Genomic DNA, 22637 nt, shown 5'->3' with positions numbered 1-22637 from the left:
GGCTTCAGGCCAGCACAGCACAGCATGGGCGGCCGAGGGCCAGGACAGATGAGCTTCGGAGACGGAGATGAACAGCAGCCCTGGTCCCACCCCTTAAAAGCTGTGTGTGGCCCCTGGGGTCATTCACAGGCACACCTTGGAAACAATACGGTTCCATCCATACCACCGCTGTGAGTATCACACTAAAGTGAGTCCTAATCCTTTTGCTGGTGGAGGGTCGTGCCTTCAATTTGTAAAAACGCAGCATCTGTGAGGAGCGGCAGAGTGGAGCGCGATAGCAGAAGGCCCGCCTGTCGGCACTCTGGGCCTCAGTTTCTCTCTTTGCGAACAAGGGTCATCATCACACCGTAAAGCACCCATCTGCCCCTAATGGAGACAGTGGAGGCTGTGGGGCTCAGGAGGGAGTGTTCTAGAAAAAGCACACGGCTCTCAAACCTCAGCTGTACTGCACCCTATCTGTGCAGCCCTGGGAAAGGAATGAATGCCCTCTCTGAACCTCAGTCCCCCACCTGTTACGTAGGGTGAATAACGTGCCGCTGCCCGGGGTCCTCTCTGCAGGATGCTGTACAAGAAGCCATGACACGGGGTCTGGCCTGCGGGGTCATGAATTTATAAAGCTTGACAAGGCCTCTCTGTGCAAGGGAGGGGGCGGTCCTGGTCAGGGAAGGGGTGAGGAGGGGGTGCCGCTGACAATCACGCTGGGAGCCCCTCACCACCACCGCACCGAGACCGAGGGCCCGCCCCAGCTCTCCCGTACTCACGAAGTACAGATAACTCAAAAAGGTTCCTTGACTACCCATGTTTTTGTAAGTACGCAGGCGGAGTTCACTGAAAATCACTGTGTTCTTTGCAATGCCATCCCGAGCAGCCCCCCACTCCCAGGCCTCCCAGGCTGCAGCTGTGTGCTGGCTGCAGGGGGCAGGGGGCAGGGAGGAGCTCTGGGCCCGACCTGTGAGCAAAGCGAGGGAAAGGAGGTAGGATCCGGGGCCCTCCCAGAGGCCAGAGGGCACCTGACCATCAGACAGGACAACTCTCTCTGCTCTTCTTCCCTTAGGGCCAGAGGAGACTCACATTTATACACTGCCACCTGGTGCCCCCCTTGGGCCCACGAAGCCACTGAGGCTCAGAGCAGTGACAGTCTGTGGTGGGAAGTGGGGGGCAGAGGGGACTTGGTCCCCAGCCTAGGCTACAGGAGGGCTCTGGACAAGGGGACAGAGCTGCTAACACAGGAAGAGAGCCAGTCGAGGGATGACGCAGTCACAGCTCACACAGACCTCCACAGCCCCTGCAGGCCTCCCCGAGTCCCCCTCAGTCCCACGGGCTCTGCCCCTTTCGTCCACTGTTGTGTCCTCAGGCCTCCATTCGCTGAATCAATGAATGAAAGCCGACTCGACTGTCAGACACAGGGCGAAATGATGGATGGATGAGTGGATGGGAGAAGGAAGGGAGGAAGAAAGGAAGGAAGGGAGGGGAGGGAGGGGGGAAGGATTAATGGGTGAAAGAACGGATGGATGGAAGGGAGCCGGGAGGGGTGTCTCGATGGAAGGATGTATGGGAGGATGGACAGAAATGTGCACAGGTGGAGGGAAGGATGAATGGATCAGTGGGAAGAAGAAAATACAGAAAGATGGAAGGAAGAAAGGAAGGCTGGCTGGCTGGCTGGCTGAATAGACAGACTGACAGACAGATGGAGACACGGACAGGCAGACACAAGAGCTGTATATGTGGTTCCGCTGGAGGGACTGGAGCCCAGGGTACAAATGCAGCTCACAGCCCTCCCCTGGGGTCTCAGAACCCTCCAGCCCCAACCTCCCTAGGGCAGCCCCTCCCACAGGCTCCGCCCCCCAGGCCCAGCCCACTCAGGAAGTGACTAGACCAACGGGGCAGGTGGGGGACCGGCCCCAGGCTTTATTGAGCAGATTCTGGGGAAGGGGGCAGGCCGGCCCTGAGGCTTCCTCTTCTTGCCCGTGCTGCCCGGAGGAGCAAGCCGGGCCCCTGAGGCGGCGCCCCTCAGCTGCTGAGGAACCCGCCCCGCTTGTGCCATTTCTGGTCGCGGATGCGGCGCACGGACTGCAGCTGTGGCTGGCTGGCATCCCACTCGTTCCAGTGGCGGTACTCGCCCCGCTCGAACACGTACTGGCGCCCGCGGTAGCCGGGGAACTCATAGCCAACCCACCTGCCAGGAGACCGAGGCTTGGGGTGAGGGCTGCCCCCTCCAGCTTCCCGCCTGCAGCCCCGCGGAACCCTTCAAAGCCAGCACCTGCCCAGGTCCAACCTGGGCTCCCCAGTGCCCTAGGGGTGAGTGCAAACTCTGCATCCTGACGTTCACCAGGTCTTTCCTTACACCAGGTCTTTCCCTATACCAGGTCTCCGCCTTCATGGCTCAACATTCCTTCTTTGCACACTTGCTCCAGCCTCTCTGATTCAACTCCCCTTGAACTTGAACTTGCACATCTCTGAGACCTTACACATGCTGTTCCTTCTGCCTGACACACTCTTCCTTACCTAATCCTTACACCTTTCCCTCTTTCATTCACTGTCTTTACATCCCAGTTCATTTGTCCCCTCCTCCAGAAAGCCCTCCCTGATTCCCTCATAAATCAGGTGCCTCATGGGGACTCCCTGAGCTCCTCTGCCTGTCCCGTCACCACCCCGATCACAGTGACTTGTGAACACCTAGGCCCTTGTCCCTCTCCCTATCAGACCTCGAAACGCCCGAGGCTGTACAGTCCTGGTTGCCCCCTGCTCTGCACACCCTCCTGCACAGTAAACAGTGTTGGGCAAATTATTCTCAGGGAGAGGCGGCACCTGTCCAGTCTCACCCCCAGATCACAAGCCCACTACTGAGCCGTGGTCACCAACGCAGGGAAGGCGGTCCTGAGGTCGTGTTAACAGAGACAGGGAGCCCCAAAGGAGGGAGGTGATGGGCCCTGTCCCCAAGTATTCCTCAGGCCACCCCTAGAGAATCAGGGTCACTTCCCCTGTTAGGAAGGACAAGGATTGTGTAGAGGAGAAAAAAAAAAACCCCTGAGCATCCGTGCAAGAGCCCAGGGATGTTCAAAAAGGAGCAAAGACTTCCATGGGGATAGGCAGGGGACACAGACTTCACTTGATTCTTTAAGAAGATAGAACTTCCTATAAGATAAGGCTTCCTGGAAGCCCAGTGGCACAGGAGTGCAAGTGATTGGACCCTCGCAGGATGAAGGCTCTCGGGCGGGGCTCTGAGCAAGGACGGACTGGATGCAGCAGCAGCAGCAACTGGAACGCAGGGCCCCCGGACCGGAGGCGTGGGAAACACCTGCTGTCCAGGGGACAGTGAGCAGACACTCTGTTTGGAGCCAGGGGTGTGACGGGCTGGAGGATGGGTGGGGCAGGGGCAAGAGTGGGTGTGGGGTCCCTTACGTCCCGTTGATGGCCCGGACGCTGGCCACCCGGTCCTGGAAGCCATGAGCCCAGAGGCTGGGCACGTCATCGTCCACTATCTCCATCTTGCGGCCACTGAAAGCCGGGTTCTCAAACAGATGAAGCTTGTGATCCGGGCCGTCCTGGGGGGTCAAGGTCGTGGTGTGAGGCGGCCGCTCCCACACCCAGAGCAGGGGTCATGCAGGCTCCAGGCTCAGGGAAGGGTCAAGTCTCCACAAAATAGCACCCACCCCAAGCCCCTTTCCCAGGGAGGGGATACCAAGGTTCCTTCACCCCCAAACCCACTGCAGGAGGGATGGGGGATTGGGGGGTCCTCCAGAGCTGGCCTCCTTAGGAACCTACGGCCAGAGACCCATGAAACCAAGAAGGGCCCTTTCAAGTCTCACTCAACACTAACAGCAGAGAGGGAAACTGAGGCACAGAGGGGGTAGAAGCAGACCAACATTAGTAACGTAGGAACATTCCTCTGTACTAAAGTGACTCTGATTCTGTCTCCCCAGCTTTCCCCGCCCACGACGGTGACAGGAGGCAGGGCTAGAGCAGCTGCGGGAGTGAGGGTAGTAGGTGGGGGACAAGAGCAACATTTTAAGTGTCATATGGGCCGAGTCCCTTTCGGGTGTTCGAGAGACGCAAGCAAAGAACCGGAGCTGCTTTGCAGTTACTTTCTGAAGCTATGTTCCAGACTGTATTTCTTTGAGCACAGTATCGATCTGAGACAGGGCCAGACGGCTCAGCATTTTAACAGGGTTCCCGGGTGAGGGGGGACAGTGCCCTTCAGGCTCATTCAGGATGTGTCTCCTGATGTCCTGACCCCCAGCCCAGGGACCATCCCATCAGCCAACCGTATCGTTTGGCTCAGAAACGATGAGGTCCCTTCCCAGGCCAGGTCCACACTGGCCAAGGCCTTGGCCCAGGGGTGAACCCAGATGGCCTGCCCAGCCCCCAGCCTGTCCCACTTCTCAGAGCTCCCTGAAGGGGGCAGCACTGTACTCACAATGTGCAGAGGCCGGAGGGACAGGAGGCTGTCACTGTGGTGGCTGTTGGACCAGGCGTCCCAGCGAGGGTAATCCCCCTTCTCCAGGACATACTGCTCCCCGCGGAAGGCCCTGCGCTCGAAGGCCAGCCACCTGCAGGAACGAGGAGGCCTGGCTCGCCTCTGCTGCAGGTGAGCCCGAGCACCGGGCTGCTGACCTTTGACCTTGCACCCTCCTGCCAATCCTATTCCTGATCCTGGGTCCTGCTATTGAAGGACCTGCTGGGACACACTGGGAGCTGAGCCTCCAGCCAGAAAACCACCCTGGGAAGTAGCACGAGGAGCCGTCTTGCGGCCTCTGTGCAGGGCGCTATGACTCTGAAAAGTCCTTCACAAGACGTCTGGTGCACAGTGTTCCTCAGATGACTCCTTACTGTTACTGTGGCACTGTCACCACCGATGTGCATCACTCTGTTATTTCACACAGCCTCTTTCTGAAGTATGTCCTGTTCTGCCCATTTGACAGATGGGGAAACAGAGGCCCATGGGCAAGCATCTTGTCCAGGATCATGCAGGTGGTTAGTGCCAGAGCCTGGACTTTCAGCCCAAGGTGAGAGCTGGGTCCGGCTGGGACGCCTGCTTGGCATAGGGACACGGACCTGACACTTAAGCACTCTGGCCTCAGTTTCTCCACCTGTTCAATGGGGATGAGACCGGCAGGTCTCTCCTGGGCAGTGGTGAGGATTCAGGACTATGACGCAGGTTACACTGTAGATGGTGTGATCATCATTGAAATGATGCTGATTAAACCCCGCCTGTCAGCACTGACCTAGGGGCTGGGCTGTCCTGTGTTCTCTTTCTACCACACGCTGCTGTTCACCACGGAGATAAGAGCTAGACGATTCTAAGAGAATTCAGGCCAAGTCCCTCATTTTACAGATGGGAAAACTGAGGCTGCCGCAGCAGATCTCGAGCTTGAACCTGAGCCTCCCGACTCCCAGAAGGCTTGGGCTGTGAGGAGGGGCAGGGGTCCAGGTACTCACGGCCCCGACTCCACTTGGATGGAGCCCACCTTGTCCAGCAGGCTGTCGGTCAGGTTGGGGCACTCGGCCGAGAGCTCGCACCGCTTGCCCTGGAAGTTCTCCATTTCATACACGGTCACCTGGAAGGGCAGCATCCTGTGTGTCACAGTGGGTTTCCCAGCCCCAGCCCCTGCCCTGCCCTGTCCCCTGTGGGGCAAGAAGGGAGGTACAATCACTGGCTCCAACAGCTCAGTCTTGTACCAGCCTGGAGCCAGCACCGCCGCAGGCTTGCACTGCCCCCTGGTGTTCGTGGAGGGGACTGCTGCAAGGAACCTTAAACCCGGATTGTCCCTTTGGAGGAGCCAGCCTGGAACCTAATGGAGTGAAATGACCCCAGGAAGGCACAGGAGGGAAACGAAGCCACTTGCAACCAGGAGAGAATGTAGATCCTGTTCTAAACTTTGTAATCAAGGCCAGAAATCTATATTTTCCTTAATGTAAAACATCCCATTTTTACAAAGCCCGTGCAGGATGGACGAATCACCAGCTTGCAACCTCTGGGCTGGCCTCCGCCTGCCCCAGGCCTGGGGGGTGGAGTGGGGCTTGAAGGGGCTGCAAAGGCAAAGGGAGGCGCCTCCTGTCCCCTCCTGGAAGCACAGACTGTCTCTGTAGGAGGCCCTTGAGGGGCGCCTGCTCTGAAAGGGTGGGTCACTTGTCTGGGTTCGTTGAGTCAGCAGCTCCTGTGGCCCGTGCACTGGAGTCCAACAGGAGGCAGGGAGGCCCAGAGGGGCACCCACCTTCCCACTGGGCAGCTGCCTCCAGCGGTGTGCCAAGGCCCCCAGAGGCCGTTAAATGACATGGCACCCCTCTCCCCGAGGGGGAGACTGGGGGCCTGCAGGGCGAGGCCAACTGACCTCACCCGTGGGTCGGCCCAGAGCCAGGCAGGCCTCTCTGTGGCTCTGCTCCTGCCGTCTCCCCCAGTCTGGTTAAAGTCCCCCCCTGTCCCCAGGTATCTCTGGGACAGCCCATCCTTGCGAAGTCTGCGATTAGTGCCCCCAGGGACAGCTTAGAGAGGGCAGAGCTGACAAATCCCAACCCTCGTGGCTGGCACTGCCGATGCTGCTTGCACTGAGCACACGTCAGATCTGGGGCTAAGGAGCATGGGCATTGCTCCCGAGTTAAAGATGGGGCAGTTGAGGCCCAGAGAGGGCTGGGGATGGGACCGGGGTCCACAGGGAGTTGGTGCCGGGACCCCTGAAGCCACCTCTGTGCCCAGGGAGAGTGTGTGTGAAACAAGTTCATGGCCGAGAGGTGAGGTGTCCTCCTGGCCCTGTTGGCTCCTTTCTGGAGTGAAGCTGACCCCGAGGTCTAGGAGCAGCCCCGGGCCCAGAGCCCACAGGTCCTTCCTTACCTTGTAGCTTCCCCCAAGGCCTCCATGGCTCTTGCCAGCGGCAGCCCGCTCCGGCGCTCCGTGCTGCTCTGCCATCCCCCTGGAAACCCCTCCAGCTTCAACCAAAGGAGAAGAGTGAGCAGGTCTTTTTGAGGATGAGCTACAGAACCTTGCTGCTTATGGGACGTGGTCATTGCTCACGGACTGCATTCCAGCTTCCAGTCACTCAGCAAACACCCACTGAACACCACCCATGAGCCCACCATGGGTCAGTAGGACCAGAATTTTGTAGACAGCAACCCCCGAATCCCAGCTAGGTGAGGTCAGTTCCCTGAGGCTGCGGTTGGGCCTGGCTCTGAAGCTCACACCTTCACCCATACCCAACCGCTCCACCAAACCAGGGTTCTCGGGGCTCTGTGCAGACATTGCCTCTGGACCTGGTCGGAGGGCAGGCTTCAGGGGTTGCTCTGCAGGAATCTCTCCCACCCCCACCCCCCAGGCTGCAGTCCTTTGTCCACTCATTGCTCTGTTCACCAGCTTCCGCAAGCTCCTGCTCATGGCCTGGCCCTGGGCTGGGTGACTGGGAAAAAAAGGAGGTCACAGGCTGGTGGGAGAGGGACAGACAGATATCCTGAGAAAGCCTGATGCAGGACCAGGTCCTGGGACCCCTGCTCCAGCCCAGGTTCCATTCATTTGCTCATTCATTCTGCATGTACTTTCAATGCAAGAAAGAGACATGGCTCCCCTCACCCCTATGGGGACTGGAACACACAGCCCAGGCCGGCCACAGTCAAGTGGGCGGGTTCTCCTGTCGCACACACACACACACAGACACACGGGACTGCACTCCGGTTTATCGGCACAGGTACCCACACACATACAGGCTCCCACGGTCACAGTGCACAGTCACTTCTCACTTGCTGCAGGATGGCTGCCTCTGTCTGTCTGTCTCTCTGACACACACGCCCATCTCAGACATCCACAGTGCCCTTCAGGCACCCATTTGTACACCCTGCACCCAGCTGCACACAGCTGTGTGGCCCATACAGGCCTGAGGGTGCATGGCCTGCTGGCTGGCTGCCTGGCCCGTGCCCGGTCTGGCAGGAACCAGGGTCTGGTCTGGCTCAGGGAAGAGTCTCAGGAGACATGGCAGCTCCCAGACATGCCCACTCACCTCCCTCATCTTTGCAGGCTCCCCATCCCGAGCACACGCCCAAGGGCTCAACCCTGGCTACCACCCTCTGACAACAGCAGGGCTTGGTGGCTGTCTCAGGTCCTCCCTCTCGGCTCACACCAGCTGGACCCCCAGTTCGGGCACAGGCCAGCTCTGCAGGCCTCAGGGGGCCACCCCAGGTCTGGGCCTGCTAGGGCAGCTCTTGCCTCCCCGCCCTGCCCCACATGCCCCAGAACGAACCTGCTGCTGTTGTCCCGGGAAGAACAGAGAAGCCAGCACCGCCTGCAGACAATCCCCCTTTGCAAGGAGCGTCCTATTTATGGGTGATTTCCGACAGCCCAGCACATCCCGGCCTGCTGAGGCAGCAGCCTGTCCACCCGATTCCACTCGGGCTATTTCACTCCAATGACGGGCCCAGGGAGGCCCCAGGGCCTGTGCGCCCTCAGCCATGGCCTCTGACCACGTCCCGGGGGCAGGCGGACCTCATCGGCCTTGTGGGAAGCCCGCTGGCGCCAGGAACCAGCATGAGGGTGGGGGCGGGAAATTCCCCAGTGACCACCCCCACCCCTTTCTTTGGCTTCTTGGCGCCACCATGTTCCTACTGAGGTGTCTGGCACCCTTGGAAAGGCTCCGGTTCTTGGAGCAAGGGACTCCAAACCCCTCAATTCTTCCATGTGCTCTCTGCCTAAACTGTAAGTCAAGTTCACCCTAAACTGAACGTCCAAAGTGGGTCTAACTCCATCCAACCATTTCCGTGGGATGCTGTACCAGACCCACCCGAGATGGGTTTTTTCCATATAAAAGGCATGTACAAATGACAGCTACCGTTTATTGAAGACCTACTGTGTGTGGGCCCCTGTGCCAGCTTCGCAAGCATTATGTTTATTCTCCAGTCAGCCCTCTTTAGGGGAGGGATCACGACCCTGTGTCGTCACAGGTGGTTTGGAAGCTGCATTCCGAGAGGGGAAGCCGCTTCCCCGGGCACACAGCAACAGGGCTGATGGCTCCGGGTGATCACGACTGCCCTGAGGAAGTAGAGCCACGCATTTAAGTGCCTACCAGTGCCAGCTGGCCCGTGACAGGCGTTTAATACTGATTAATGCGTGAACAAACTGAGGGACAGGAAGTAACTGTTAAGCCCCAGGGTTTTTTGTTGCTATTTTTGGCGAAAATCCTCAACTCTGCATAAAACCCGTCACCTCACACCTCTGAGATGTTGCTATGACGCTGGGTGACAGGTGGATCTGTGTGGCCTTGGGTGGGTCATGGAGGACTCAGACCATGGATGGTCACCTCTTTGGGAAACAGCCATCTCTCTACTCAGGTCATGGACGGGTCACGAAAGCAAAGCTCTCTGAGCACAGCCGATCACTTTCCTACTTTTGTTTATGGAGCATTTGCCTGTCATGGACAGTTCGGACCGAGGGGGGCCTTCCTGGGGGGTGTGTCGTGGGGGGCAGAGTTGGCTTCGACCCCTTAACTTGGGAGGCAGCCACCACCCGGTGTGGACACAAAGGGGGAGACAGAGGTGGGGACGGCCTGTGGGAGAACGTGACTCCCTCCCTTCAGATCCTCTAGCATCGTGAGGACCTACTATGCGCCCAGCACTGCCAGGTGCCAGATTTCCTTCACCCAGGGTTCCCAACCTTGGCACTGCTGCCGCCCGGGCCAGCTCACCCTGTGCATCATGGGATGTTGAACAGCATTCCTTGCCCTCCTTGTGGCAACAAAGTGTCTCCTGTCATTGCCAGATGTCCTCTGGGAAGTGCCATCAATCTCAACTCCACGCTGAGTGGGAAGCCTGCTCTGTGCCCACGGTCCCCTCTCCCGGGACCTCAACCACCCCCTCCCACTGCCTGGCGCCCAGCTCAGCCCAGACCAGAGGCCGACCTAGTGGGGGACGGCAGCTTGCATGAGAGAGGCCATTCACTTGCACGCCAGCGTCTCCAACGCAACTTGCATCAAAGCTTTATTTGCTATTTCCATAGTGCGAACGCAACATCTCTGTACATGCAGAGGTCATCTGGTTTCGTGGCAGTTGAGGAGGTCCCCAACTGCTCTCGATGTGCACGTGAAACCTCTTTGCAGTTACAAAATATAAAAGCACTTGTCGACGCCCGATACTCTCTGAGGTCCAGGGAGCCCCGTGGTTTCAACATTAAAAATATAGGCATTTTTCTAGGTGAAGCCTCAGTCATGCGACTCCAGCTTCTCTCTGGGGTTGGATAAAGTGCCTCCGGCCTGCCCTCCGTGCCCAAGTGCCAGGGCTCGGGCTTTCTCGGGCAACCGCACGAGTCCCAGCAGGCAGGAGGCTGAACTGCCCTGCGCACAGCCTCTGGTCCCTTCTCTGTCGTGAGTCCGTACCCGACGAAGGGACCCAGCAGGAAGGCCAGGAGAATACATAGTGAATGCAGAGATATTCCCACTCCCTGTCTTACAAAGCATTTCAGGGATCAAAATCACGGAGGAAGTGCACGGCTTGCAGAATATTGGTGTGACTGAGGGCACAGCACAGTACGAAATACCTCCCAGAACACAGCACATTACTTCTGTGAGCCCCCGATTTACAGGATCTGTAAGGCCATGTGGAATAAGATCATCAGAAAGCTGAAATTCTTCTTGGACAATGGCGTATCTCTGAGCGGGTGTGGCGCCACCAGGGACAGTCAGAAAAGGGCCTGTCTGACTCGTGGAAGACTTCGCGGCACCAGCGAGAGGGCAGCTACTGCAGGAGAGGCTGGGGGGGGGGGTGCGGGGCGGGGCTCAGAGGACGCCTTGCCAGAAACCTCAGGCCGACTTTCCGGAACCTGGCTTTTCTGTCCCGCTCCCTGCAGGGACCAACCCAGGCAAAAGCAAGACACCTTGAGAGGGGAAGAGGGGGCGAAGGGAGATGGGCACACAGACTGGCCAGGGGCGTGCACACTCATTCCAAAGGGCTCCGTCCCCAGAACCTCGATGGCTGGGGACCCCAACAAGGAGGTTCCTTGCGGCTTCTCAGCACTGAGTTCAGGATGCACAGCTCCCTACGGGAGTGGGGCCCCAGGTGGAGCCCCTGCCAGGAGTCCAGTGGGTCCTGCCCACAACACATGGCTCCTACCTAATTGTTATCCCTCCGACCCCTGGCACTGTGATGCCCCTTGGCTGTTTGCTTCGCCAATTTAACACATGGAGGAGGAGGAAAGGCATAGTCAGAGGGACAGCGGTTCCTCCCTTACTGAAGTGACTGGCCATGGCTTCACTGTGGGGGGGGAGTATTTCCCACTAGAGAGCGCTTTTCTCTCGCCTCCCCACCGGCTCCCCTGGAAATGACAGTTCACACACACTGACAGTCATCTAGCTGCCTGTGTTAGGGGGCAGGGCTTTGTGGGAGGGGCCACAGGGAGGGAGATGCAGAGACTGGTGAGGGCGGGGCAGGCTGGAGCGCCCTTTCCTTGGGTGGACGTTGTCTTCCACGCAGGCCGGAGACCCGAAGGGAGCGTTCAGTGCAGGTGACCCAAGCGCACACCCGTGGACTTTGGGCTTTGCGATGACACCCAGCTCCTGGGGAAACCCTGCCGCCGTGATGGAAAGAGTGAACGTGTGTGTGGGCAGGGCAGCTACCAGCAGCCGGCGGGCGTGGCTGAGGTCTCTCCTTTTCAGGGAGTCACGCCAAGGGGGTTCGAAATCCTTTGCACAGCCTGTCAGGTTTAGGGTCTCAGGCTGATGCCCAGAGCTGGCCTCACTTCCCGGGATGCACAAGAGAAAACGCATTTGTCCCAAAGCGCATGACTCGGCTTGTCCCGCTGGACAACACCCCCAACTGTCTTTCCCCCAAGTCCTTGACAACCTGAGGCTGGCAGGTCACCACCCAAACACCGGGAGGCTCGTCCTGCCCCAGAAGTTCTCTGGGGCACCGGGCAGTCCTCTGCAAAACTGCTTCCTGAGGCCTTGCCAGGGGGGTTCACAGGCCAGAGGCCTCTGTTTCCTTGGGCAAGAGACCACCAAGGGGATCTACTGGAGGGGAAAAGATACAGGCTTATCAGAAGATCCTCTGTCAAAACGCTGATGTGCCCAGGGTGTGTGTGAGCAGGTGGAGGGAGGGGGAGAGAGACAGAGATGGGGTGGGGGGTGAGCAGAGACCATACGACTACCACCATGTGCTTTCTGTGTAAGACTCTCATTGGAGGAGAGCCAAAGGCCCAGAGGAGGCAGGTCAGAGAACAGGGGACTTGATTGCATATGGATGATTAAGGCATATTAAGTTCGTTTAAAAGGAGACAGGTTTCCAAAGATGACTCCGGGCTAACTCGAGAAACTAGCATGCAAACCCGTGCTTTGCCCCGAAGAGCTCGCCCAGTTTCAGAAGGGGAGAAGCCCATGCCCCTGGCCCAGCCCTCTGCAAAAGCTCTGGGAACCGTCCCTCGTGACCGCACCCCACTGGGCTGGTGGGGAACCCGCAGGGGGAGGGCCGCCCCTACCCGCTGTGGTCATCTGCCCTGGGGTGGGGAGGTGAGGCTGCCGGAGGTGAAGGAAAGCAAGGAGGATGTTCAGGGCTTGCTCTAGTCAGTGTAAAGGGGTGGACTTTGTATGTCTTAATCTCCAAGGAATTAACTGGCTCTCAATTTCCAGTCAAGGTGTGTTTGCAGGGGTGGGGGGGGTGGTTAGGCAAAAGAGCTCCAGGTCAATCTCACTGCAGAGTGTTTTTCTTTCCTGCCGGCTAGACTTGGGCTGAAACGTGACTTGTTCAGAACGGAGAGCTGTGTGCGGTGAGCACCAGTACACTCACCGGAGAGGACAGGTCATTTCCTACTGCAGTCTGACAGGGTGCCAAGGGGCCCTTCCCACCCCAGAAAGACAAAAGAAAGCAGCAGCCACAAAAGGAACTCCGGACGCCAGCAGTGTCCTATAGAGGACTATGGACCTGGAGAGCCACCATATCCACTGTTATAAAACAAGAAATGGGCCTTAAATAACAACCAAAGTCAACTGAAGCAGTTCCTGGAGGAAGGAAATCCCCAAAAGGCCAGAGAGGAGAGATCGACCCCTTACTTAGGGAATGAGGAGAACACAACTATTACGGAGTGAGGCCCGACCTCCAGACACAGATGCGGGGGTGGTGGGGAGGGGGCTTCCAGGTGCACCAGGCTGGGGGGGGGCGGTGACAGGGTCCGACCAGTGCCCATCAGTAAGCCGCCGGAGCACAGCCCGCAGGACTCAGGGAGGGCGGCTCCCGTCCCTGTCCGTGGTGCTGACCCACAGCCGCTCTCCAGGCAAAGGCCGGAGAACGGAGACTGCTCTCCACCCCACCCCCCGCCCCGCCCCCCAAGAGAGGAAAGTGGTGGGAAAGGGAGATGAGGGACAAACGAAGGTGGGCAGATAAACAGAGACTCTTGGAGAGGTGGCCGGGAAGAAGGGAGCCTTGGACGCCATTTGCAAACCATGGATTTATGAAGCACTCCCGCCTTTTGGGAGGTTGCAGGGGTGAGGGGCGTGCGTGTGCCCCCCACGTCCACATCTGGCCAGCACTGCGCACGCACCCTTAGCAAACTGAGCTCCAGGGCCCCTCAGCAATCACAGGCGGCCCCCACGAACTGCCTGAGCATCCTCACCAGTGGGCATCTCCCAGGTAAGGTTGGCACAAAGTTTATGGCAACTCCAGGCATGGCGGGTGGCCAGCCAGGCATTTCTGGGATGTGTGCTGCGGCCTCGGGCTTCACAGGTGGGAAAGGCTGGTGCTGAGGATTTCCAAAGAGGACAGAGTAGAGACAGCAAGGGGAGAAAAGGCAAGGGAAACCTTACACATCCTTACCTAGGATCTAGCACTTCTGTCCAGAGTCCCCCAGGTCTGGTGGGGACCGGGGGAGCTCCCCTCCAGAGAAGAGCTTTCAGCAACACCCTGCCTTCCTTCATTTGGCCCTAAAAAGAGCACTTGGTCAGGGGAGCTCAGCGGGGGCTGGTAGAGGAAGAGGCGAGAAGAAACACAAGAATCCTCGCTTAGGTACGTGTTCCGAGGCCGATGTGGACAGGCTCCGCGCCTGCAGCTCGGGTGGCGTTCAGACGCGGCTCTGGAGAAAAAGATGCGCAGGGTGGGAAAGGCACTGCCGTTTGGGCTGCGGCGTATGAGCCCTTGAGGTCAAGGGACAAAGGTCGCTCCACAGAAATCAGAGCTGGGGAAGAAGAGAAACCGGGAGCAGATGCGCAAACCGCTGGAGTTTTGAAGACGCCTGGACAGGGTCAGGTAACCTGAGATGATCGGATACTTCCGGCAAAGCGGCCCCACCTCTCTCCTCCCGCTCTTCACCGTGAAAACATACATACATAGCAAACTTCAAGGGGGGATTGGCTGATTATTGCTCTGTCACCTTCTAAAGCAAACAGAGATGACACTCGACACGAGAGGGCCACTGTGCATGGAGCCCTGCTGGAAGGCTACCTGTAAGGGTGGGTGTGTTTAAACGTCAGAGCTGCTGATCCTTCCAGAGAGATGGAACTGGCCAGAGAAGTCATGGAACACCCCCTCCCCCCGCCTCAGAGAACTGCCTTGCACGCAACTCGAGCAGGAGACCAAAGTCCTCTTGAACAAGACCTGCCCTGGGGTGGGGGGAAGAGGTGCTTTTGCGACTCCGGTGTTGTCCAGAACCCTGGGAGATGATCCAGCCCGACACCCACGTACCCGGAGCTGCGGCTGCGTGGGCAGACGCACGTTTTTTACGTAAGCCCCCAACCACCAGCGTGGGTGTTTCTGGGCGGCCTGGCTTCTCTCCCAGGCCGAGGTGCTGTCCAGGGAGATGAGTGGGCACTGAGGAGGGCAGGCCTTTCCGCCCCGGGTTTGGGGGCACCTGCCAGGAGCGGTGCGGTGTGGCGCCCTGGACCACCAGAAGGGCCCTGGCAGGGAACCATTGTGCGGGCAGGAACGGCAGCAGCGTGGCCTCGTCTTGGGGGTTGTGACAGTTAAGGCTTCTGTTCATTAACGTGGCAGTGACCCTGTCTGGAGAGGACGGGAGAGTCTCGTCAGGAGGAGACAGGTGGCCCAGTGTCTCTACCACCAAGCCTTCGAACCTTCTGTGGCACTCCCCAGCTGGCCGCCCACTGGCCACGTGCTGGGAAGGACGGTGTGGGCTTTTTGTTGCTGCTGGTTTGTCTTCTGAGGGGTGGGGTGAGGGGGGGTGAGGAAGGTGGCGGGCGCTGGAGGCCATGGGACGAGTGTGATGTCTAGAGACCGGCCGGGCTCCAGCCTCAGCGTCCTCAAATGGATTACGGAGGCTTGACCGCGAAACCGCACACAGCCCTGGACACAGGGTGAACGCAGGCTCCGACCCCTTATCCAGAACCGTCCGGCACAGATTTACTGCAGGAGTTAGAGCTCTCTTGGAGCTGGTGATGCACGAATATGTACACCTATACACGGATGTGAGTATCATGGAGCTGGCGATGCCCCCATGACCAAGCACAGCATGTGCCCGCAGTGTGACGCACGCGTGTTCCTGTCGAGTGGGGGGAACGATCTAAACAGCACGGACTCCTCGCAGTCCAGGTTTTGTCACCACATGAGGGAGGAAAGCTCGCTGTCTGTCTGGATTCCAGGTTTGTGGGTAAGGGGTGGGGTCTCCGGCACAGCTCACGTCAGAGCCCAGGCTTGGACCCAGTGTGGACGGGGTGCTCCCCGCCCAGGCCTCGCAGGAAGCACGTGCAGGGCCACTGCAGCGAGCCCTCGGGACCACCGGGCCCCCTGGGTGCTGCTACCCTCTCCACAGATGGGAAAACTGAGGGGCAAGATGCTCAGTGGTCCGGGCCCTATACCAGGGCATGTCTGATCATTGGCTTTTTAAACCTTTCTTTCCCAAACTGTCCCCTAGTTATGTAGGTAGAATATAAATGCAGAGACTGGGCGCCTCGCAGACTGCGCTGACCTTGGATGTGCTGTCCTCTCTATAAAAGGGGACAGAGATGCAGTGAGAAGGGCCTGCCAGGGCCCCGGCTGCCTGGCACCTTGCCCCTGCCACCCAGGTGGCTCAGTGGTGTCTTCATCCCTAAGAGGGAGCGGATTGTTGCCACACTCTGTCCAGGAACCCCCGACACCCAGGCCCACGGTCTTCCTTCCCTGTCCTGGGGTACGCCATCCCAAGTCTCTGAACCTTGGCCGTCCATAACTCCTTGAATTGTGGGCTCTGCCCAGGTCACCCCACCAGGGCCCCTTCATACCTGGTCAAGCCTGATTCTCATACAGGCTTTGCCTCTTCTTGGATTTCAGCTCCTTTAGCCACTGGGGTGAGGGCTCTTCAGACCTGAAACCACACAGCAGTGAGAGTGAGGTGTGAGCGAGACTGACTGCACCTTGCAGGCAGGGCTGGGGGGCACTGAGCTCTCCCCCTGCTGTGCCAAGGCAGATGCTGAGCACGCACAGAAGACGGACGAGCCCATGCCGGCGTGACTGAGGAGCATCCCGCAATGGGATGTTAAACAAACCCTAGCACGTCCACTCTGTGACATAATCTGCGGCTCTAAAGTCACGCTCACATAAAATTATTTCTATCCATCCACCCCTCCATCTCTCCACCCGTGGGAACACCTGCAGCAGTTAACGCTGTGTGTCGGCCGGGCCGGGCCAGCTATGGGGCCAGACGTCACTCTAGGTGTGTCTGTGCAGCTCTGTTCTTTTTAGATGATTAGCATTTAAACATGGAGACTCCGAGTCAAGCAGATGACCCTCCACAGCACGGTGGGCCCTGTCCAATGGGTTGGAGCCTTAACAGAAAAAGACCGACCTCCCCGAAGAAGAGGGGATTGGGCCACTGACCGGCTCTGAGACCCCGACTGCGACATCAGATCCTCCCAGGTCTCCATCCGGCCTGTGGCCTGCTCTGCACGTCTTGGACTTGCCCGAGTCCAAACTCCCGAGAGACAATTCCTCAATATAACTCTCTCTCTCCCCTCACCCCCAAGAAGTGCGCCCTGAACCTGGGAGTGGAGGGGCCCTCGTCCCTAAGGACCCCTCACCTCTCATCCTTGTCGACACTGGTGGGCAGCACACGACTGCCCAGCTGGAAGGGGGACTTGGGGGTCTTGGACTGCGGGGCCCAGCCGGGCGACTCGCTGGGACTGTCCACCTCTGGCCTCTTCTGCAGCTGAGCCTGGGGAGGGAAGAGAGCCGAGTCTGTGACCACTTGTAGGATGGGGAAGGGCCCCGGTCCCGTGACACTGTCACTGCGTGTTGACATGTGGCCTCCGCAGGCAGGAAACACAGGGGAAGGGGGGACACCCCCTGACCTGGGAGGGTAAGAAAAGTCAAAGATCAGCCTAGCTGCCCAGCAGCCAGCCCTGACCACTCGGTGCATCGAAGAGCCAGCACTGAAAGTCCACAGAAATTGTCCGTGGCTGAACAGCAACCGTGTGTAGTGTCCTCGGCACGGACAGTCCACCTCCTTTAGCTTCTGAGAGCCACGAGGAGGAGACACTGGCAGGAGAGGCTCGCCTCCGTTCAGCCCCTCACTACTTGTATCCATTGGAACAAAATGCAGTTTTTATGATCCGATTCCCACAGGAAAAGGGCAGGGTGGGTTTCCACCCATCGGCGGAGGGCCTGCTGGGAACGGAATGACTTAGAATGGCATCCGCAGAGTCCCCTTGGGGGACCATGTGTGTGTGATGGTGGCGGGCGGCCTTTGTCCCTGACTCGTGGGGGGACAGTCCCAGCGACAGTGGTCACCCCCCCATCCTCCTGACAGCTCTGTGCACGGAGCACCCAGCGTTTGGACGCTGCCAGGCATGAGTTACACAACACAGGTTTCTCCATTTTACGGGGAGAAGCCCAAAGGCCAAAGGTCGAGCGAGCACTTTGCCCAAAGCCTCACAGTTCTCAAGAACTGGGGTGGCCCCTAGTCTTCCCACCTCTGACTTCAGGGCACTTTCCAGAAGGAGCCAGGCAGCCTCCTCCGACTGCTGACAAATGCTCAGTGTCGCTCTTGGCCGAGGGCCACCAGGGCAGAGGGGGCTGCTGGTGCCCAGGGAACCTGTGTCAGCGTGAATGGCAAGCGCCCTGTCCTCACAGAGCGTGGGGGCGCCGGCCTGTGTTCAGGGGCCTTGGGAGCTCCTCAGGGCACCCACACGGGCGCCCCCTCCTGTGGGCAGGGCCTCCCGCTGCCTCGTGAGATCATTTGTCCCCACGCTTAAAAAAAAAATAAAGCCAGAAAGCTGCTGGCCGACGACAGTGGCTGTGTGACCTTCACGTGTCGAGGCCTGTAAAGCTGATTACAGGGATAAGCGTGCGTCTCTGCTGCTTGCTGGCTTTCTGCTGTTGCGAGAAATGCCACGGAAAGCAGAACTCGTGTGCACTAAAGGAGCAGCACACCCACAGCCCCGCCAGGGGGCTTCCTGGCCGGCACCGAGTGCGAGGCGAGAAACCCGGCAGACAGCCCGGCCACCTTCACCTCCACTTCCTCTCCAGTAAAACGGGAGGAAGCAGCTGCCTGTGCGGCGTCGCTCGGGGCAGGGGGTGAGCATGCAAGTGCTCGGTCCAAACGGGGGCAAAAGGGCCCCTCCCTCACCCAAATTAGCACCTCTGCTCCCAGGACTGTGAGAGATGACTGGTGGATCTGGGGAGGGGCGGCGGGGGGCCGCCCTGCCTGGCCCCGGGACTCCACGGTCCAGCTGGGATTCCAGACTGGAGTGTGGCTCCAGGGCAGACTCCCCACATCCTTTAGAATGGGAATGGTCGCTTCACATGGGTACCGTCCCCAGCAGACTAGACTCAAGGACCTCGGGCTGCATTTATTCCCTCCTGTTCCACTGACACCCAGCACCGGGCCGGTGCCTACAGTGAATGATCAGCCCCTTTACAGATGAGGACGTCAGAGCTCAGCTAGAAGGCCTAACTGAGCAGCAGGCTTGGGGACAGGAAGAAACACAGGGCCGCCGGCGAAAGGCACAGAAGTCCGGCTCCCAGCCCCGAGCCAAGGCCAGTGTCCTGGGTTTGATAACACACCGTGGTGTCGTGCGCAGTGTCAGTACGGGGACAAGCAGGGCGAGGGGATCTGGACTAGTTTCACAACTGCTTGTGAGTCAAACTACTTCGAAAATGAGGGAGGGACGGAGGAAGGAAGGGAGTGAGTAGGGAAGGAAGGAGGGAGAGCAAGAGCCAGGGGCGCGGGGCCTGCCCTTTCTGTCCTCTTGGCTGCCGGGTCGAGAGGCGCTCTGGGCGTGTGGCTGGTACCTTCAGCGCTGCCGGGTCTACGCCTGGAAACACCGGCATCCTCTGGGGGTGGCTGACGGGGGTCCTCTCGGTCCTGGGTGGCTGCTCCTCGTCATCGGACTCTTCTCTCCTGGGGGATTTCTCTTCTGTTGCAAGGAAAAGGGCACCAAGGTCACTGGCAGCCACCGGGTATGGAGGCGAGGGTCCCAGATCCTTTGCGCACGGACCCCCACGTGGTCCCCACAGTGGCCCTGACAGAGGCGTGGCTGGGACATTTTACAGGTGAGAACGGACTCGGGGGCTCGCTTTCTTCGGCACAGCTCTGGCCCAAAGATGGAGACAGAAAGGCAGAACGGACGGACTTCCTGCTGGGACTGGGCGCAGGCAGCCGGGGCTCCTGGCTCATCCCCCGTCAGGGAACTGGAAGGGCCTCTCCGGTGGAGGCAGGGAGGGAGGCAGACGTGCCTTAGGCGGCTGGTGCACAGGGCCAAGCTCTGGGGGAGAGTGGGGAGGGGTCTTCTGTCTATGGAAGGGCTGCCAGGAGTCGGACCGGGAAGCCACCTGCCTTCACCCCAAGGCCCCCTTTCTGGGACCGAACCCCACTGTCACGCTCCACCTCGCAGGCGGGACTTCTCGGAGACGGTCAGCAGGTCCCCGCTCACCGCTCATCTGGGAGCGAGGGTGAGGTGTCCCACCCTCCTGGGAACAGGATACGGGACTGGGCACAGTGAGGAGCGGGGGGCAGGGGGCGAGGCCCCGGAGCCCCAGGCCAAGCAGGAAACTGGGGTGTGTTCAGAAAGTGCACCCCAGGCCTTCCCCAGCACCTGGCCCGTTCCTTGAGGCTTCGAGGAACCAGGAGGCTGCTGCCACATCCTAGTGGTGGGGTGGGGGGTTGGTAATCTTATACTTTTAGGGGTGACTGTGTACTTTTGTCACCACTGTGGTCTTTACTTGCTCCAGACACCTTGTGCAATTTGACTCAGAAAAACCAGGACAGTGCGCAGAGAGAGATCTTACTCAAGGCGTTCAAACATTTCGTTGAGTAACAGAAGGGAGACTGGAAAGGGAGAGAGAACTCTCAGAGCCTTTAGGTGTCTGGTCAAAAGCCACGCCCCTCAGAAGCCACACCCCTCACTTGGCTCAGAGCCTGGTCTGACTGCGTGTGGTTCGCCCTGAGCATCGCAAGTAAACAAAGTCCCTGCAGCAGCTTTTGGGGGACTACAGACCATGTGTGGAGTGCGGGGCGGGGGAGGTCACCTGCTAAGGTTTCCATTACAAGAAAAGATTTTGCTTCTTAAAACTCTTCCGTGAATCTCTATCTACAGATAATGTCTAGCTCCGACGCAACAGGGCTTCCCAGGAGCTGGCCCCGCCTACTTTCCCAGCGCAGCTCCTGCCAGAACCACAGAGAGAGGCCCGAACCTGGGAGTGAGGCCGTACCACACACACACAGAAAGTTCTTTCCACACCTCTGCCCTTCCATCTGTTAACATGGTGCCGGGACTACCCCTTCCCTGGCCAACGTCTACCTGCCCTTTAAAATTCAGCTCAAGATCTGATACAAAATGCAGTCAAAGAAATCCTTAGAGGAAAATGTGTAGCTGTCAATACTTCATTAGAAAGCAAACAAGACAAAGAATACAGAAGCGGATCTTTTGGCTCGAGAGTCTAGAAAAAGACCAGCAAACAAACCTGAGCAGCATGCAGGATGGATTTAGTAAGGATAAGAGCAGAAATCGGGAAACCCTATTAAATTGTGGCTTTGTCCTTTGCAAACTGCAAAGCTCCAATTAATATATCATTCCTCAAAAAGAATTTTTTTACTTAGTTTCTAATGAGCTGTGTAGAATAAGAGATCACAGTTTCCTGGGTAATTATGTTCTAATCCCCTACAGCCTTCAAGCCAGAAAGGCCTTCCAGTGCTTAACCCCCACCCTTCCCGCTGTTCACTAAGGCGCCGTGGAGGCCCCTCCAGGGCCGTACCTGTCGAGTCCTTGAACATCCACGTGCTGTCGGCCTCCTCTTCCAGCGGAGACCTGCTCTCCGACTCGCTCAGCCGGCTGCGCCGGAGCGAGTGCGAGATGGGAGCCCGGCGGCGGCTTCTCTTGCTGAGCTGCACCCGGGTCTTCAGGGCACTTGAGTCGAGGACTGAAGTTTGCTTTGGGAGCAGCAGGAGGAAGAGGGAAAAAAAGTGAGGGACCGTTCACTGAGGATGCCACTCGGGAGAGAGGCGTGGGTAGCTTCGCTGACACACAGGATCCTATTTAGGGGGCACGTGGGCCGGCGCGTCTGCATTTTAACAGTAACCTAACATCCCCAGCCACACTTTCTCCATGAAACATACTACGGAGGGTGATGACTGAAGCCCTGCCCCTGGCACGCAGCGGGCACACAATGGGACTGTCTTTCCCTCCTGGTGGCATCACACGAGCCCATAGGCTAGAGCAATGCTCAGTACGTGGCAGGAGTGCCACAGACCTTTGTTGAGTGGATAAGTGAACACAGCACCTGATTCAAGCCTCATCACCCACACCCCGTCCATGTTTATACCATGGGATGAACCCGGATTCCCCCATCTCTGTCCTTACTCAGAGGTGCCCTGACCATACTTAAGAAGGGAAGTCCCTTGGGGGCCCTGGAGGAAGCCCTGTTCCCAAAGCAGTGGTGACCTTCCTCTTGGGGGAAGCTGCGTGGCTGTCCCTAAGAGTACGGGCTTGAGGCTTTACTGCCAGGAGGGCAGTCCCTGTAGCTTCTGCGGCATTTAGGGGATGCACCTTCAGGAGGGTGGGAGGGCGGCCCTCTTGTCAGGGAAGGAGAGTAATGGGACCTCTGTGTCTCAACAACTGACAAGGGAAATCTGCCTGGTCCCTGCGCGTGGGGCTCCTCGGTGCGGGGAGGGGAGGGAAGAAGATGCGTGCGGGTCTGGAAGGGGCTGGAAAGGAAGGCAGTAGGACTCGGCAGCTGGCATCCTGGAGGGTGCCTCTGCTGGAAACCTGGAAAAGTTGAGTCCTCAGGGCTGTCCCTGGGGACCACACCCCGGGGACCCGTAGTCCCTGGGCTACGCACCCCTGGGGGGTCTCCCCTTCTTAGAACCACTACCGCCAACTTACAGAGAGGCCTGGGTGCCCTGGCACTGGGGGCACCTCTCACTAAGCAAGGCCGCTGTGAGAACACCCAGCAGGGGCGGTGTCGCACTTCCTGCTCACCTAGTAGCTGTGGGCTAGGACCAGGTTACACTTGAACCCACGGGGTTGTATTTGAGGCTGCAGAGCCCAGTGCGTTGGTTGGGAGTGGGCGAGAAGGCTGAGGGTCAGGAACGTGAAAGCATTTGCCCCCGGGACACACAGCAGGCGTGTGGCAGGTGCAAGCCACATGCAGACAACAGTCCCACCTCAGACTGTGTGCCCTCTGTGCCCACCGGAGGGTGCCCGGCACACTCATGCTGCCCCTGAAAGGGGCGGTGCGCCAGGAGGGGCTAGAGCACCCCT

The 22637-nt window shown here is 58.8% G+C and overlaps 2 protein-coding genes across 5 annotated transcripts in view; both read right to left on the bottom strand.

Annotated features, from left to right (window-relative positions):
• Positions 1-1883: 1883 nt before the first annotated feature.
• CRYBB3 (crystallin beta B3) lies at positions 1884-8299 on the bottom strand. The gene is made up of 6 exons (XM_037156220.2): positions 8223-8299; positions 6830-6924; positions 5440-5558; positions 4418-4550; positions 3403-3545; positions 1884-2176 (listed from the first exon to the last, which is right to left on the bottom strand). Exons 2-6 carry the CDS (start codon positions 6902-6904, stop codon positions 2011-2013), a joined length of 636 nt encoding a protein of 211 aa, XP_037012115.2. The 5' UTR covers positions 6905-6924; positions 8223-8299; the 3' UTR covers positions 1884-2010.
• Positions 8300-9927: 1628 nt separating this feature from the next.
• The window catches only part of KIAA1671 (KIAA1671 ortholog), a 161532-nt gene continuing 148822 nt past the window's right edge, over positions 9928-22637 (bottom strand). For all 4 annotated transcript variants that reach the window (XM_037156219.2, XM_053669624.1, XM_037156218.2 and 1 more), the window contains 5 exons: positions 21133-21307; positions 19171-19295; positions 16959-17092; positions 16164-16246; positions 9928-14949 (listed from right to left, as the gene is read on the bottom strand). In XM_037156219.2, coding sequence (XP_037012114.2) covers positions 16168-16246; positions 16959-17092; positions 19171-19295; positions 21133-21307 — 513 coding nt within the window. In that variant the 3' untranslated portion in view covers positions 9928-14949; positions 16164-16167. The remainder of the gene's footprint in view (positions 14950-16163; positions 16247-16958; positions 17093-19170; positions 19296-21132; positions 21308-22637) is intronic.

Source organism: Artibeus jamaicensis, unplaced genomic scaffold, assembly GCF_021234435.1.
Source record: "Artibeus jamaicensis isolate MK-2021 breed Jamaican fruit bat unplaced genomic scaffold, CSHL_Jam_final contig_525, whole genome shotgun sequence".
Lineage (NCBI taxonomy): Eukaryota > Metazoa > Chordata > Mammalia > Chiroptera > Phyllostomidae > Artibeus > Artibeus jamaicensis.
The sequence above is the reverse complement of the archived record's forward strand: the minus strand, read 5'-3'. Positions and strand labels throughout refer to the sequence as shown.

Coding starts and splice junctions, on each gene's coding strand:
- CRYBB3 (XM_037156220.2), bottom strand. CDS start 6,904: ATGGCAGAGCAGCACGGAGCGCCGGAGCGGGCTGCCGCTGGCAAGAGC. Junction 5,559..6,829: donor GCCTTGGGGGAAGCTACAAG/GTAAGGAAGGAC, acceptor CTGCCCTTCCAG/GTGACCGTGTATGAAATGGA. Junction 2,177..3,402: donor GTCCGGGCCATCAACGGGAC/GTAAGGGACCCC, acceptor GTCTCCTGGCAG/GTGGGTTGGCTATGAGTTCC.